Source organism: Zootoca vivipara, chromosome 9 (assembly GCF_965207765.1).
Source record: "Zootoca vivipara chromosome 9, rZooViv2.hap1.1, whole genome shotgun sequence".
Taxonomy (NCBI): domain Eukaryota; kingdom Metazoa; phylum Chordata; class Lepidosauria; order Squamata; family Lacertidae; genus Zootoca; species Zootoca vivipara.
In genome coordinates, this window is record NC_142592.1 from 15,950,172 (window position 1) to 15,967,591 (window position 17,420).

The 17,420-nt window shown below is 41.8% G+C and overlaps 2 protein-coding genes across 2 annotated transcripts in view; both read left to right on the plus strand.

Moving 5' to 3' along the window:
- The first annotated feature begins 110 nt into the window (after positions 1-110).
- Positions 111-5,933, plus strand: NDUFA5 (NADH:ubiquinone oxidoreductase subunit A5). Its single transcript, XM_035128520.3, has 5 exons — positions 111-152; positions 2,608-2,652; positions 3,367-3,483; positions 4,603-4,668; positions 5,742-5,933. The coding sequence occupies exons 1-5, from the start codon at positions 132-134 to the stop codon at positions 5,841-5,843; spliced, it is 351 nt and encodes a 116-aa protein (XP_034984411.1). The 5' UTR covers positions 111-131; the 3' UTR covers positions 5,844-5,933.
- A 3,048-nt stretch (positions 5,934-8,981) lies between these two features.
- IQUB (IQ motif and ubiquitin domain containing) overlaps positions 8,982-17,420 on the plus strand; it is a 33,866-nt gene continuing 25,427 nt past the window's right edge. The window contains exons 1-7 of the mRNA XM_035127969.3: positions 8,982-9,091; positions 10,045-10,802; positions 12,527-12,661; positions 13,012-13,179; positions 13,280-13,455; positions 13,676-13,831; positions 16,731-16,941. Of these exons, the coding sequence (XP_034983860.1) occupies positions 10,049-10,802; positions 12,527-12,661; positions 13,012-13,179; positions 13,280-13,455; positions 13,676-13,831; positions 16,731-16,941 (1,600 nt within the window). The 5' untranslated portion in view covers positions 8,982-9,091; positions 10,045-10,048. The remainder of the gene's footprint in view (positions 9,092-10,044; positions 10,803-12,526; positions 12,662-13,011; positions 13,180-13,279; positions 13,456-13,675; positions 13,832-16,730; positions 16,942-17,420) is intronic.

Genomic DNA, 17,420 nt, shown 5'->3' on the forward strand with positions numbered 1-17,420 from the left:
AGCCGGGGGCTTGCGCACGCGCGTTGCCTTCGCTGGCTCGCCGGCTTCCGTAGGTTCTCAGGATTGGTCTGTTGTTGTTTTTTTTTGTTGCCCCAGAATCCCTTGCGCGCGGCATCTGACATATAGTAGCTATGGCCGGAGTCCTGAAGAAGGTGAGAGGGTTGAGGTCGGTCGCGGGGGTGGGCGTCGTGCGGCTGCTGGCGGGTCCCCTCGTGTGTGTTGCTTAACCAAGGGCGAAAGCTCGCTTCATAGTTCGAGGGGAGAGGCTGGTTGTGGCTCCCTCAGTGGGGACGCAGCCTGACCCCTTGGCTGCGAAGGTACCAAGGATGAGGCGCAGGGCCGGATTTAGGTGTGATGAGGCCCTAAGCTACTGAAGGTAATGGGGCCCTTTATATGTCCAGCTATCCCTTGTCAACAACCAATTGTCGCTGTTCTTTTGTGTTGAATATATGGTAATTTATGGACCTAATAGGTATCTAAAGTCATTTGCACATGTTGCCATGCAACCAGTCCATGCAGAATGTAGGCACCCTATATATATAGAAATGAGCAAACCAGTGATATTTTAGGTAGCAGGCTAGGCCCATTACTTACATTATAGGAGCCTACACAACACAGAACACAGCTGCTGTATGTAGGTTTTATTGTATTTGTTTTTTAACTTATATTTTGGAAATGTACATCCAGTTTTTTCCCTTTAAATTTTTTGGGGCTCCAAGAGAGTGGGGCCCTAAGCTATAGCTTGTTTAGCTTATATGTAAATCTGCCACTGATGAGGCGAACCCTATGTGTACTGCCTTGAGCGCATTAGAGGAAATGTGAGGGACATAAATGTCAGAAGAGCCCCATCATTTGGTGTCCTGTGGCAGCTTCCCTGGCCAAAGGGCTAGGTTGTAGTTATCCAGTGCTTTTTTTCTAAAGAATTTTTTAGGGGTACTCTCATTTTGACTCAAGAAAATCACCATTTTATAGTTCAGATCGGGAAAAATAAATACCGTAAATGGACAAAAGGCCGCCATCGGGGGTAGCAACAGAACTAATGATTCACCGTGCTAGAGAAGAAACTATATATTTTTTATTTTTAGTTTCTTTTCCCGTTAGATTCAAAATATATTTAGGGGTATGCGTACCCCTAGGAAAAAAAACACTGTAGCTATCCTTTTTAAATCTCTGGTCCATGCAACTGAAGCTGCTCACCTCAAGTTTCCAGTAGCTTTGGGGGTAGTATCCTGGGTGTAGAGGATCAAGATAATAATAATCATACCCCGCCCATCTGGCTGGGTTTCCCCAGCCACTCTGGGCGGCTTACAACAGAAAAATGAAATAAAATAATCTATTAAACATTAAAAGCCTCCCTAAACAGGGCTGCCTTCAGATGTCTTCTAAAAATCTGGTAGCTGTTTTTTTCTTTGACATCTGATGGGAGGGCGTTCCACAGGGCGGGCGCCACCACCGAGAAGGCCCTCTGCCTGGTTCCCTGCAACTTGGCTTCTTGCAACGAGGGAACCGCCAGAAGGCCCTCGGTACTGGACCTCAGTGTCCGGGCAGAATGATGGGGGTGGAGACGCTCCTTCAGGTATACTGGACCGAGGCTGTTTAGGGCTTTAAAGGTCAGCACCAACACTTTGAACTGTGCTTGAAAACGTACTGGGAGCCAATGTAGATCTTTCAAGACCGGTGTTATGTGGTCTCGGCAGCCGCTCCCAGTCACCAGTCTAGCGGCCGCATTCTGGATTAGTTGTAGTTTCCGGGTCACCTTCAAAGGTAGCCCCACATAGAGCGCATTGCAGTAGTCCAAGCGGGAGATAACCAGAGCATGCACCACTCTGGCAAGACAGTCTGCAGGCAGGTAGGGTCTCAGCCTGCGTACCAGATGGAGCTGATAGACAGTTGCCCGGGACACAGAATTGACCTGCGCCTCCATGGACAGCTGTGAGTCCAGAATGACTCCCGGCTGCGCACCTGGTCCTTCAAGAGCACAGTTACCCCATTCAGGACCAGGGAGTCCTCCACACCTGCCCGCCTCCTGTCCCCCACAAACAGTACTTCTGTCTTGTCAGGATTCAACCTCAATCTGTTAGCCGCCATCCATGTTAGGCAATGTTAGCCGCCAAGATTATCAAGGGTCTGGAAACCCTTGCATTGCAATGGGTTTTGGACCATATGACCCTTGTGGACCCTTCCAGCTCTACAGTTCTGTGATCTTCCAGCTTGGGATCCCAGCCTCATGAGGAATGGTTGAAAGAGGTGGGTGTGTTTAGTGTGGGAAAGAGGAGAACTTTCTGACAGTAAGAGCTTCTTTGACGATGGAACAGACTCTGGGAGGTTGTGGACTTTTATTCGTTAGAGAGTTTTAAGCAGGTGTCATGGATTGAGATTCCTGCATTGTAGTGGGTTGGACTAGATGACCCTTGGGGTTCCTTCCATCTCTACAGTTCTGTGATTCTATGATGTGGTAGATGTGTTGTTTGATGCAGCTTCCAAACAACAAAAGCATCTTTTGAGCTTCAGAAACAATATTTTTATATACATGCAAATGTAAAACTAATATCTTAAAACGATCCTTAATTTAGGATACTAAACATATCGATTTTTAAATCTCTGCAGACCACTGGACTAGTTGGGCTAGCTGTATGTGAGGCGCCACATGAGGTGAGTTTAAAGCATTTGTTTATTTGAAATTGAAGAAAATATGAGGAAAGTATTGCTTACCAGGAGCATATTTCATCTTAATAAGTTGAGATACAAAGAACTGCTTTGATTGTGCACACAGCCCCTTTGTGTGAGCCAAGAAGTAAATCAGCAGTCTTTCAGTAACTAGAGTTTTCCATGCTTCTGAATGTCCAGTGTGGTGTAGTGGTTAAGAGCGGTAGACTCGTAATCTGGTGAACCGGGTTCGCGTCTCCGCTCCTCCACATGCAGCTGCTGGGTGACCTTGGGCTAGTCATACTTCTCTGAAGTTTCTCAGCCTCACTCACCTCAAAGAGTGTTTGTTGTGGGGGAGGAAGGGAAAGGAGAATGTTATCCACTTTGAGACTTCTTAGGGTAGTGATAAAGCGGGATATCAAAACTTTTCTTCTTGGATACCCAAACCCTTCTTCTTCCTCAGTAGGCTCATTTTATATGTTGCATTAGATTTATTAAAGTAATTAATATTAATGTTCTAACTACCTTAAAATATGCAATTTCTCCAGTATCTTGAATTTGAGGTGGTTAAGATTCTAATAGAGTTTTGCAGATTTGTTCCCTTTGCTACTTACTGAAGAAAGCTGTGAACTTTATAGTCATTTTTATTACAATTCATAGTTCACTGTATAGGCTTTTATGGTTCACCTTCAATTACTGTTTGCTATGTGATCTTTTCAGCGCCTCCGGGTACTCTACTCAAAAATCCTTGCTACTTTGGATAATATGCCCAGAGATGCATCATATAGGAAGTATACAGAGAACATTGTAAATGAGCGGTTTGATATAGTAAAAACAGTAAGTATGTCATACATTTTAAGCATCTCAAATTACATTGTTCAAGTGGCCTATTGTCCCTTGCTTCACTTACCAGATTTGCTTTTTGAATTCTGTCAAATAGAGATGCATCATAAACTGGCACCAGTTGCCATGGGACTGGAGAGCTGAACAGAAAGGCCATTCTGGCCTCTCCCATCAGCTGTGAAATCTAGGGCTGCTGGGAGGCTGCACACATACACACACCCTTCCAAGTAGGGTATTAAGGCAAGGTGATTGACCAGAGAAGGAGCAGTAGCAAGTTTGCTTCTCTCAAGGCTTCAGAGCTGAAGGAAAACACACTTTGGCATCATCATCATTATTAGATTTAAATATCACCCTTCATCAAAAGATCTCAGGGTGGTTCACAAAATAAAAATGGCAAGATAAAAGCACAAATAAATAGTTTAAACAGAAACAACAAAACAATACCCCCTCCAAAGAAAACATTGAACCAGGAACTAAGGGCTGCTGGGTGTGTGGGTTTGGTATACATGTTTTTACAATCTTGTAAGATGCCTTGAGAATCATTCATTCAAATGTTTCCACTGAATTCAGCAGGGCTTACAGGATAGCAGCCTTGGTTTTAGTTTCATCTTGGACTCATACCAGAAGAACTATTATAGGTTATACAGTGCACCCGTTTTGTATTGTATGGGTTTATTAAAGGTGTCTGTGTGTTCTCTGGAGACCAGAATAGGAATAGTATACTTACCTAATGTCTTTTAATAAGTTTGTCAATATCAGATGAAGATAGATATTTTAGTCCTCCATGATAACTTAACCCCCCCCTTGAATGGTTAAAATACCAAACACAATATTTTAATATTTGATGTTTGAAAAGCCTTAACTTTTCCACAAGGGTAATCTGAACTACTTATTGCTTGTTGATTCGAAAGGTTGTGGACATATACAGCTGGCAACCTATGGCTTCATATTCCTTTTGGCATTCTGAGAAAGAACTACTATTCTAGACTATATGCCACTTTTTGGAAAAGACTCATTGGGTTATTTTTTTACTCTTGAGTGAGATATAGAAATATACTGTTTGAACATACATCAGAGCACACCTGAGCCTTTCACTTGTTCTTGAACTTGCAGGAACCTGATGTGCAAAAACTGGAAAGTAAAATAAATGGTGGACAGATAGAAGAAGTGATTTTGCAGGTAATATCTTAGCAAATATCTAATTATTTAGCAAATATAGTACTTGCCAAATATGCAACTGTTTCTTATAGACTCTACTGAAAAAATGAAAGGAATCCAATTATCTGTTTAAAATGCTGAATTCTGAAAGTGAGACATTGTTGGGTTTTTTTGGGGGGGGGTTCTCTGTAGAGTAAATTAAGTCAGTTTGTTGTCAATATGGAGACGAGCCTTTACCACAGTAAAATATGAAATGTTAACTGTCACTATTAAAAAAATCACAATGCAATCCTATGTTTACTTAGAAGTAAGTCTCACCGAATCTCACCAAATATGGGGTTATTATACATGGTGAACTAAATTTGGCTGCTGAACAGAAAAAAGAATTTCCTAGCAATGTAGCTAGTCACTTAACCTCTTACGTCCTAATAAGGCAGACATAAAGACGAGTGTTACAGCATTTGCTACCCTGATGGAACCTTTTCTAACATAGCCTTGTCTATACAGCCCCTCAAAACTCTTTGAAATATTGGCAGCAAAAAGCCTTATTACAAAAATGTTGAGGGCTGCATACAACTAACCAGGCATGCAATCAGGAGTCAGTGCAAGGACTCCCGCTTGGACAAAAGGGAATGATCTCCCCACCCTGCATACCCCCCAAATGGGCTTGGGGAGGGTGTGCCTGGAGAACCCTCAAAACAGCATGTGGGGGGAGGAGAGACCATTCCATTGGGCAAACTGAAATATTTGGGAGGATGGGACTATTGAAAGAGCACAATCCTGACTTCCCCCCTTTGTTTTCTATGTTACCCCATTATGGAGCCATAAGCAGGCTTTACCAGACTATACTGAGTGCACTGCTGTTTGATGCATTGACAGTCAAAAGACTTGGTCAAAAGATATACAGTGTTTATGTATTCCAGTGTTGTACCAATTAAATTGTTTAATAAAAACCAGTGTCAAATATATATATATATCTGTATTTTAGTGTGTGATTAGTGGATCTAATAGATGTTCATTGTCTAGCTTAGATGTAACAACTTTGGGAAGGTTTTTTTTTTAAAGAAAAAAATCTTTTCTTTTCTTTTTAACAGGCTGAAAGTGAGCTCAGCCTAGCCAGGAAAATGGTGCAATGGCGACCATGGGAGCCTTTGGTTGAAGAACCTCCGTCTGATCAATGGAAATGGCCAATATAGTTAATGTTATTTGTAGCTTTTGGAAGTGAAAAAATATGTAATCAAATGTATGCTGGACATGAATGAAAAATATCTTAATTCTACTCATAAGATTTGTTTGCTATAATTATTGGTTATATATCCAAGTAAGGTGTACTCAAAGCAGACCTGTTGAAATTAATGGCATGGTAGTTCAGTGCATCTTCTCTGAATATGACTAGCATTCATTACAACCCATTAATTGGAAGATCACTGTGAACTTACCACCAGGTGCAAATGGTTCTCAACAATTTAACTGTTATAATCTTAAGTTCTATAGACACTTGCATGTATGGGAATCTGTATAGGGCATACAAGAACCTTCTTCCCCCACTGCCACCAACAACCCAGTGCATGGGTTCCAGGCTCGCATTCCTGAACAAGCAGAGGATGGGCTAGGTGAGCATTGGGAAGAAATGAACAGGCTTCCTATTCCCTGGACTGCAAACACACACACCCCGAACTCTGTTATTCCCTACTGAACTTCTTATGTGCATAGGAGAAAGACTGAGTCTATTAGGTTCTAGAACAAGCTGCTAGTAACATAGGCTGTATTGGAAGAGGAGGATATCCATGGATTACCTCCACTCTCAGAGGAGAAGGAGGAGAAGGGCTTAGTGGTAAAGCATCTGCTGCCTGTTGGTGTAGACAACATTGAGCTAGATTACCAATGCCTTGACACTCTATAAGGCAGCTTCCTATGTGCCAGAGCTATCCAAATTTTATATCCCTGTGTTGAGGAAGGAACAATTATCGGTTTCCATTCTATTTCCATTGGCAGAGCAGGGCTGCCTGCTTTCTCTGGTTAATTAGCCTTTCCCCCAAGTAATAGTTGACCTTTTTCCCCTCTTTTCTAGCTTGAGTAGAATGAGAAAGGGAAGTTTTCAGAAGTGACTTGATGAGTTCAGTTTGTGGCATGGGAACTGGCAGCTTCCCAAACAGCAAAGATTTCCTCCTTCCTATCTGACCAGCAGCCAAAGTGATGCCACCAGGGCAAGAGGCTGCTACAGATGAGTCTGGGGACAGCAATAACCTGTGCGTGCAACAATAAAATTTCTACTCTGTATGACAGGGGTAGGGAGCCTGTGCCCATTAAATCTTCTTCAAGTCCCATCAGTTCTGACTATTGGTCATGCTGTCTGAGATTGAAAGAAACTGGAGTGAGTCCCAACAACCTATGGAGGAGCCACCCCTGGCTTTATACTGACATTTAAAGCTGCTTGCTGCTTGCTTGAAAATATATTTTAAAGTATTGTAATTATTCAAATCACTGTGACTGAAGAATGCTTTGGTGTTAGATGGGACCTGTAAACACAATCATTTACTATATTGTAAAAAATACTGTGTTTTAGAAGAAAAGCCACTAGAGGGCATCAAGTGTAACAGTGTGGTAAACGTTAAATGCAGAAGGAAGGGTCCCTGCTGGATGAAAATGACTATATGGTAAAAAGAAACATAAAACCAGTGCAACACAAATGCTCTTGCAACTTTCACCAAGATGAAAAGCCTGTATCCTTGTGACTAAAACTTGGAATTTTCTTATTGGCTTCAAGCTCCTTTCCTCACTTTTTGTGAAGGTGGCTAACTTCTTGTGTTAATTTCTGGTATGTTTGAACACTGTTTCACTTATTATACAGTTACTACCTTCTCCATAGTAATCTAAACTGAATTCCATAGAATTCCAACTAATAAAAGAAATGCAATAAGAATTCCAACTAATAAAAGAAATGCAATAAGAAAGAAGCAATGAAAACACACTTAAATCTGGATCATTAATGTTCCATGACATGTCAATCACATGTCAATCACAAATTCCCAGGTTCACCATGGCATGGGACCACCTGAGTGATGCTACTGGTCTGCGGACCACAATTTGGGAAGCCCTGACATAGAGAGAATAAATGTGGTGCAGCTTTCCTGGAAGTTGTATTGTGGAGACCTCTTGCTCTGCCATAGTGTGACACTGCACTTGTGTGCCCCTTTTAAAACAAAGTGAGCATTTATAAAGGCAGCCAGTCATTCAGACCTGTAAAGCTTTTACTCCCAATTTAGTGTGCTTAAAAGTTTAGAATGCAGCTTTATGCACCTACCGGTAGTCCAAGATACAAAATGCACAGGTGTCAAAGAGGACAGTGATGCCTTTAGTGTGGAGAGGGATTTTCAAGAGGTGCAGCTGCGAAAACAACTCTCATAGGGCTAGTGCTATCATTAGACTAGCTAGGCAGCAGTCTGGGATGCAGATCTCAGGGGCAGCTTTATACCAATTGGTTTTTGTTATAAAAGTAAAATATCAGAATTTTTAAAGATATATGTTGAAGCATTTTATCATTTTTAAAGCAATTCATACATTAGAATTGGTTTTTCACAGAATTGTAGATTGGGAAGGGTCCTGAAGGTCATCGAGTCCAACCCCCTGAAAGGCAGGGAAAACTCAGCAGCAAGCAAAGCAAGATCTTGGTGTGCCTGAAACTGACACTCTGAATAGACTTAATTTTTTTTTTTTGTGCTAAAACGTTTTCTTTCGTATTTGAGGAAAACAATCAAAGGTTGTGGTATAACTTATTCCTTTCCCCACCCAGACATCTTTGTTGAAAGTTAAAAAGTATAGTGTTATATGTGCACTAAACATTGTGAGAGCATAAATAAAAGAGAAACAGCACCTGTAGAAGGGAAAGTAAAGGGGGGGGGGACCCCAAAACTGTATACTTCACAAAGTTGTACTTCACCAGATCTTAACCCATTAACAGTATTTGTAAGAATGGATTCATTCGTAGAAGGGAGCTGCATTTTTATTTTTCCAATTCATCAGTATTATTCTTGCAAGTTAGAATAAATGGAACAGTTTCAGGTTTTGTGCTTTTTTCTGCGAGACATCTGTTTTTGAAGATCAAAATTAGGGATTCTTTTGGGGGTTGTGTGTGCGTCTCTGCAAGTAGTGAGCGTTGCCTAGCGCGCAAAACAAAGCCTGGCGCGGATACTGACAGCCCCGCTTGCACAGCAGTCACTCGCCTGCACGCTCCATCTCGCCAGCACCGCTGTATGGAAAACTCCTGGCATGCAAAGCGTGTTGCACATGCGTCCCTTTCAGCTACACATTGATTTGTCCTTCCTCTCGCGAGAGTTGGCGGTTGCTATGGATACAGCGACTCTCCGTTCCCGCTTGCAGGCGGAGGAGGTCGGGCTGATCCAGCGGCCGCTTCGGGGAACGTACGCGAGTACCTAGCACTACGGTAAGCTCCTCCGCCTTTACTAATGCCGTTATTAATATCATTATTTTTATTTTTATTAATCAGTCGGCGTGAGAATAAGACAGAGAAGCTGGAAAGGAGCGGGAGCTGATGCGGAGCCGCCATGACGTGAACTGCTGAGTCCTTTACTACAGCTCCCGACACGCTGTGCGCTAGGGCTACGTTTAATTCCGGCATGGCGGCGGCGCAAAGCACCTTGGGACATGTAGTCGGTTGGTTTTGAGCGGGTTTTCCCTGTCCCCTCCCTCGCCGCACATAAATAATGATGGATGGCTCGTGTTGCATTCTGGGAGCTGTAGTCTCTGCGCGTAGGGCACTACAGATACTGTGGTACATGTGATGCCACTTGATTTAATTGATGATAAAATAAAAAAAAAATAATTAAAAATAATAATTAAAAAATAAAGGTGCTGCTTGCTGGTTTCCTGCTTGCTGCTGCTCCTTAAACAACATTTTTCTCCCTTATTCAGGCTTAACTTTTCAAATACAATCATTTCTGTGTAGTCCAAATAGTTTGCATGTGCCCCCTCAAAATGTACCAATTTTGATAAGATGGGAGATTAATTTTAATGAGTAGATTCACTAGTTAAGAAACCTAATTTCAATGACAAGTTTAAAAAGGTAGATTTCTTACTTTTAAGTCCTTTAGGATAGAAAAGTAGGAATTGAAACTGGACAAAGAAGAAAAGCATGCTCTTAACTAGTCTCTAAATTTGCATTCTGGAATGTAAATGTAGTCGGCCCCACAGCACAGCAAAATTTTAAAGTTTGTGTATGCTTAGTAGGAAGAGTCCCATCCCCTCCAAGCAATTGTGTTGTGCAAAGGACAGGCAGTTACTAGACAAAGGAGTAAATGTACTTTTAAAGTTCACATTTCCCTGTAAATTATGCTTTCAGCTCATGTGAAGGTTAAAAAGGTGTACTTCTCCTTTCAGAAAAATGGCTGATCCAGAAGAAAAGGCAGGTGGCCTGGCTGAAGCAGAGGCTGAAACGCAAGTTTTAGAGGACACTTCTGAAACAAACCAAGCAGAAGAAAGTGCCGAAACTGTAGGAACTACGCAAGAGCAGACGGGTGCAACACAGCAGAATGAAACAAACCTGCCTATGGAGCAGGAACAAGGCACAGAATTAGCAACACGCGAATTGGGTGATGATGCTGAGGAACCACCACAGGAGCTGGCAGCTACTGAGGAACCAGCTGCTGCAGAGGAACCGGCTGCCATAGTGGAAGTAGCCACTGCTGAGGAACCGGCTGCCACTGAGGAACTAGCTATTATGGAGGAATTAGTGGAGGGGCCAAGTGTTTCTGAGGAACAGAACCAGAATCTTCCTGCAGCTGAGGAACCTGGCGCTGCTGCAGAAGGGGTTCAGGAGCCAGCTACTGCAGACAGACTGACAGAGGGTTTGGACGCGATAGAAAAAGAAGAGGAAGCTCCTCCAAAATCCCAGGATGAGGTCCCAGTGTTTCAGGAAGGTATTCTAGAGGTCCAAGATCTTGGTGCCAAAATCGAGCCGCTTATAGTTGACATAGATGCGTCTGATATCACAGTTGCAGCAGCTGCTGCTACAAGTTTTTCTGAAAGGGCGGCTGATTTTGCAGCACATATCCATTCTGCAAGTGCTTTGTTAACAGAAGCGTTAGCAGCTGAAAGAGAAGAGTTTGAAGCAAGTACCCAAGAAGCTACTGTAACAGGTGGGCAATTGTCAGACACCATATATTGCTGCTGCCTTTACGACTAAGAACTGTTACTGCTTAAATGATGTTAATAATGTTGATGACTGAAATGCGTCACTTGCTTAGGTCCACTGAAATCACTTCCAGCTAGTGGCTCCTTAGTTGTAGTAGTAGTAGTAGTAGTAGTAGTAGTAGTAATAATAATTTATTACTCATACCCCTGGCCGGGCCTCCCCAGCCACTCTGGGTAGCTTCCAACAGGATATTAAAAACACTGTAAAACATCAAACGTTAAAAACTTACCTAAACAGGGATGCCTTCAGATGTCTTCTAAAAGTCAGATAGTTGTTTATTTCCTTGACATCTGGTGGGAGAGCATTCCACAGGGCAGGCGCCACTGCCTGGTTCCCTGTAACCTCACTTCTTGCAGTGAGGGAACCGCTAGAAGGCCCTTGGCACTGGACCTGAGTTTATATGCTTCTTTCCCACAAATTGAGCCCAATGCAGTGTACAAGGAGGACAGTAAAATAAATCACCAAATAAATCTAAAAATAAAAAACTAAACATTGTATAGCAACTCCCAATTTACAGAAAAGTGACAAGAAAAAAAAATCAAATGCCGAAAGCCACATGGAACAGTCATGTCTTGCAAAATCACTGTGATGCAACTTGCTGAAGCTATAGAGTAGGGCAGTGTTTCTCAACCAGTGTGCCTCCAGATGTTTTGGGACTACAACTCCCATCATCCCTAGCTAGCAAGACCAGTGGTCAGGAATGATGGGAGTTGTAGTCCCAAAACATCTGGAGGCACACTGGTTGAGAAACACTGGAGTAGGGAATGAATGCTACCATTTGGGTCCCTCAACTGTAAAGGGTCAGGCCTCCATGGGTTGTCAAGCCTCCATGGGTTTGACAACAAATACTTACAGTGGTACCTCTGGTTACAGACGCTTCAGGTTACAGATGCTTCAGGTTACAGACTCCGCCAACCCAGAAATAGTACCTCGGGTTAAGAACTTTGCTTCAGGATGAGGACAGAAATCGCATGGCAGCAGCGGGAGGCCCCATTAGCTAAAGTGGTACCTTAGGTTAAGAACAGTTTCAGGTTAAGAACGGACCTCCAGAACGAATTAAGTTCTTAACCCAAGGTAACACTGTACATGGTTAGGCTCATTCCTAAATGTGGCTTTTGATATTCAGTAAGCATGCTTAGGATTGCACTGTCAGATTTGTAGGTGGGAGAAATAATTATTTTTTGTATGCATGTACTCCAGCATTTGTACAAAAGCTATCCATATGAGCAAAAGCTTCCCAATTGATTTCAGTGGGCTGGGTCCCCACCCCCCACCCCATGGAAGGGGAATTAAGTTTTGTTCCTTTCTAGAGACAGCACTCTGGGTACAAGGTATATATTGTTGGTGTGTGCATAAAGTAAATTGCTGCTGCTTCTGATCATTATATCAGCTAAAGGATTATACATCATTGTCTCTTTTCTGTATGTTTTAATTTTAAATGGTGTCATAGTTAATATTCTATAATAGCAGATCTTGAAATAATTACATTTAAAAGAAGTAGATTATAACATGTCATATAATCTGTTGCATTAAAAAAAATTCTACCAAGGCCAGAAGAGAAGGAAAGGTAAATTCAGCAGTAACTTGACTTAATTCATCTAACTAAACAGTACAGTTTTTAGAATCTGCTGTTGATGAAATACGATAACAGATGTTTTGTTTTTTCAGTTCGATTCATGCTACATCCTGCTATCCAAGTTTTCACTAAGTCTTTTAACATTAACCAAACCGTGGAGCAAATGAAGCAGTACTTCGTAGGACGCTTAAAAATACCACTGGATATTTTACAAATTATGATGCTAGGTATGTATAAACCACTAGTGAGAATTAGAGTGAGTATTGATCAAAATTGCTCATGAACCACAGCAACAGAAAAGATTCAGTATTTTGCTGTTGTCTTATTTAGTTTTCAATTTTTGTTTGGTCTGTGTCAATTTGTATTGATGTTAATTTGAGTCATTCTCATAAAGATAAGTACTTCCTTTGTTAAAGAAGATGGATGTGGAGAGAAAAGCTTTGATTGGGATATTGCTACAGGCTTTCACTGAGTTTGGTTGCATTTCCAAAACTATCTTTAATTTTCTTTTCTAAAAAAAGAAAATGTTGATCTTTTTATTTGATGTGAAATATTAATAATCAATATTTACTTTTAGGGCGAATAACTGACAATAGTGAAACATTATGGAATCTTGATGCTAAACCTTATGGGACCATACAAGTTGATATGTTCTCCCTCGATGAAGAAAACTTTCCCCTTCAAGCATCTAAACTCCTAGAGGAATACTACATGCCTGATGTTATAACTTTTAAAGTGCAAACAGGTAGACAGCAATGTTGAAACATGCACTCTAGCTCATTCTGGTCAGGTATTACTCTGTAACATCCTCTCTATAATTTAATAATACTGTTTAATCTGAACAGATGCAGAAACATTTAAGGAAGTAAACGTGTCAATTAAAAGGCCAAATTTTCAGAAAGCGTTTTTGGGTGGATATAGACATAAAGAAACAGGCATAGAATATCATAATGCAGGATCACAGACAGACCCAAAAAAACGTCCAGACAAAGGCTATGAAGAGTTCTGTAGGTCAACACAGGTATGTTTGCCAGCGTATAAAATAAAGCACTAATATGAAAATAATCGTATAAAGAAATTTGAAATCTAAGTATTTTCTAACAAATTAGAATCCTATAATTATGTGAGTTATTTCTTCATCCATTTGTAAACGTGCTTTGTAGTCTTTTTAATTTGTCCAATGTTTCTAGCACAGCCTCTCTTTATTATGTGATCATTAAAATTAATAATTTTATTTCTAGACAGTTGTTGAGAGAAAAAAGCTGCAAAATACGAGAAATTCAACTTCCACTCAGATGACCAAAATTGGTGTCTATATATCAAATGTCACTGACAGATTGATAGAACCAAAAGGGTATGTGACAGCTGATGAGTACCATGCACGAAGACTTCAGGCAGTAAGTACTCAATCCATTGAATTATCATCTTTAACCCAGCAGATTAAAAGACCCTGCAATCCTATACCCACTTACCTGGAGAGAAGTCCTATTGATTAAAAAGCTATAACATTAAACTGCAAATCACAAATGTGATAAGTGAAAGTTACATTTAAAGGGGACTCACATTCATCTTAGTACATTACGAATTGCACACATTGGCTTCAAGTGGAGTTCCACTCACACAACAGGACTTTCTCTTCATCTCCTTCCTTGCACAAAACTTCTCTGGAGGGTTCCCCGGCCTGTGGAGCAGATTTTCAGGGTGCGTAAGGAGCTTGCACCAGTCAGATAAAGACTTGTTTAAGGCAAGTGTTAATTCTGTAAATTGTCAAAAGTTTAAAAATAAAGAAAGCTTGCTCATTTCTCCCCACTTCAGTGATTCTTAGGTCTGCAAATCACCAGTAGACCTTCCGGAAGACTACAGCAATCAGAATAAAACAATCTATGACTTTTCCTGGGCAAATAATGATGCATATTAAATGAAAACCCACCTTTTTCCTTTCATATTTATCATTTTTTTGCACTCTGATATACAGTCACACCTCGGTTTAAGTACGCTTCGGTTTGAGTACTCCACGGACCCGTCTGGAATGGATTAATCCACTTTCCATTACTTTCAATAGGAAAGTACGCTTCAGATTAAGTACAGACTTCTGGAACCAATTACAGTCATACCTCGGGTTAAGTACGCTTCAGGTTGAGACTGCTCCACGGACCCGTCTGGAACGAATTAATCCACTTTCCATTACTTTCAGTGAGAAAGTTCGCTTCAGGTTAAGTACGCTTCAGGTTAAGTACAGACTTCTGGAACCAATTGTGTACTTAAACCGAGGTACCACTGTAGTTGTGTTGAATATGTAGGATTTGTCCATGATCTGTGTCGCTGAGATATTTGTCAGTCAAGTCACTATCGCTTAGGGCCTCTTCTTACATTGAAGTCATTAGCCTCAGTAACAAGGAACAAACCCAAACCAACAATGCATATCTGGACTTCCCAGCAAGTCCCCCGTCCTTCCCTCTCACTCCGAACATTCATTATTTTAGTTAGCGTTCACTGTATAGCTCAGGAATGAGGAATCTGCGACACTCTAGATGTTGCTGAACTACAGTTTCCATCATCCCAGACCACTAGGCCACTTTTTCTGGGCCTGATGGGAATTGGAGTCCAACAGCATCTAGAATGCCACAGGTACCCCAGCTCTGCTAGAGCTGCATTAGATTGCAGAAACCATCTGTTTTAAATCAAGAAGCATTCCAAGTAGCTTCCTATAGTTGAATTGCTTCCACCTTAAATTGTGGAATGGAGAAACCAGAATAATGCAACAAATATAATAATAATAATAATAATAATAATAATAATAATAATAATAATAATAATTTATCATTTGCACCCCACCCATCCGGCTGGGTTTCCTCAGCCACTCCGGGTGGCTTCCAACAAAGATTAAAATACATTAAAATGTCACACATTAAAAACTTCGCTAAACAAGGCTGGCTTCAGATATCTTCTAAATGTCAGGTAGTTGTTTATCTCTTTGACATCTGATGGGAGGGCATTCCACAGGGCGGGCGCCGCTACCGAGAAGGCTCTCTGCCTGGTTCCCTATAGCTTTCCTTCTCGCAGTGAGGGAACTGCCAGAAGGCCCTTGGCGCTGGACCTCAGTGTCAGGGCAGAACGATGGGGGTGGAGATGCTCCTACAGATATACTGGGCCGAGGCCGTTTAGGGCTTTAAAGGTCAGCACCAACACTTTGAATTGTGCTTGGAAATGTACTGGGAGCCAATGTAGGTCTTTCAGGACCGGTGTTATATGGTCTCGGCGGCCACTCACAGTCACCAGTCTAGCTGCCACATTCTGGATTAGTTGTAGTTTCTGGGTCACCTTCAAAGGTAGTCCCACATAGAGCGCATTGCAGTAGTCGAAGCAGGAGATAACTAGAGCATGCACCACTCTGGTGAGACAGTCCGCGGGCAGGTAGGGTCTCAGCCTGCATACCAGATGGAGCTGGTACACAGCTGCCCTGGCACAGAAGTGACCTGCACCTCCATGGACAGCTGTGAATCCAAAATGACTCCCAGGCTGCGCACCTGGTCCTTCAGGGGCACAGTTACCCCATTCAGAACCAGGGAGTCCTCCACACCAGCCCACCCCCTGTCCCCCAAGAACAGTACTTCTGTCTTGTCAGGATTCAGCCTCAACCCATTAGCCACTATCCATCCTCCAACCGCCTCCAGGCACTCACACAGGGCCTTCACCCCCTTCACTGGTTCAGATTTGAAAGAGATAGAGCTGGGTATCATCCGCATATTGATGGACACCCAGCCCAAACCCTCTGATGATCTCTCCCAGTGGTTTCATGTAGTTGTTAAAAAGCATGGGGGAGAGGACAGAACCCTGAGGCACCCCACAAGTGAGGGCCCAAGGGTCTGAACACTCATCCCCCCCCCACTTTCTGAACACAGCCCAGGAGGAAGGAGCGGAACCACTGTATAACAGTGCCCCCAGCTGCTCAGCTGTTCTGAAAGGGATCTTTGCTGAACACACTGGAGCTTGTGTTTAAACATGTTTAGCATTAGTTTATAAGGGTATGTCTGCAGTTGCATTTCAAAGCTTAGTTTCTGCCCATAGTCACAATTTAAACAACCATGTATTCATTACACATTTTAAAGATCTTTTTATAATTAGGTTCAATTCATCTATTGCTTCATTTAAAGATGTGACATTCTGATTAGTAAATTACTTACTAAGGAAGCTAGCGAATTTGAAACGTATTTTTCCTGTAATTCCCAAAATGTATAACAGACTCAGCAGAATCTTGCTTCTTTCTTTCCTGCTATCTCCTACTCCCATCTACAGGTAATTGTGATACAAACTTATTTCCGACGATGGCTAGCTATGACTTTAGTAAATAAACTAAAAGAAGAATTGCGATTGAGACTGGAATGGGAATCACAAGAAGAACTAAGGAGACAGAGAGAGAGGGAAGAAAAACTGCTAAAGGAGTATAATCGAAGGCTGAATCCTAGAACAAAGGATGATTTTGAATTACTCTATCATGCTTTAGAATGTAAGAGATGGTGTGTGTTTTTGTTTTTGCATTAAGAGATGCATATTTTTGGAAATTCTGAAATTTGCTTGGTCAAAAACAAGGATATAACCATTGGAATTTTTTCTAGGAGGTTTTACACCAAACCACACTGGCTGTCATGAAATCACTGTTGAAATGGGATAGCTCATGCAGTTCAATAAAACCTGTGAGTTCCCATGGTATTGCAACACCGAGGCTAGGGGTTACCGTATTTTTCGCTCCATAAGACGCACCTGACCAAAAGACGCATCTAATTATTAGAGGAGGAAAGGGGGAAAGTGCTGTTTTTTTGGGATCAGCTCAAAGTTGTGCAGCTTCTGCAGCTTCTTTTGCAAATGGGAAAAGCCCCATTTTTGGGGGGATCAGCTCACAGTTCTGCAGCTTTTTTGCAAAGGGGGAAAGCTCCATTTTTTGAGGATCAGCTCAAAGTTGCTGAGCTTACCTTGCAAAGGGAAAAA

Excerpts from the sequence above, each read along its gene's own strand:
- NDUFA5 (XM_035128520.3), top strand. The coding sequence starts at position 132 with ATGGCCGGAGTCCTGAAGAAG. Across the intron at positions 3,484-4,602 it reads GGTTTGATATAGTAAAAACA|GAACCTGATGTGCAAAAACT; the intron begins GTAAGTATGTCA and ends TTGAACTTGCAG. Across the intron at positions 4,669-5,741 it reads TAGAAGAAGTGATTTTGCAG|GCTGAAAGTGAGCTCAGCCT; the intron begins GTAATATCTTAG and ends TCTTTTTAACAG.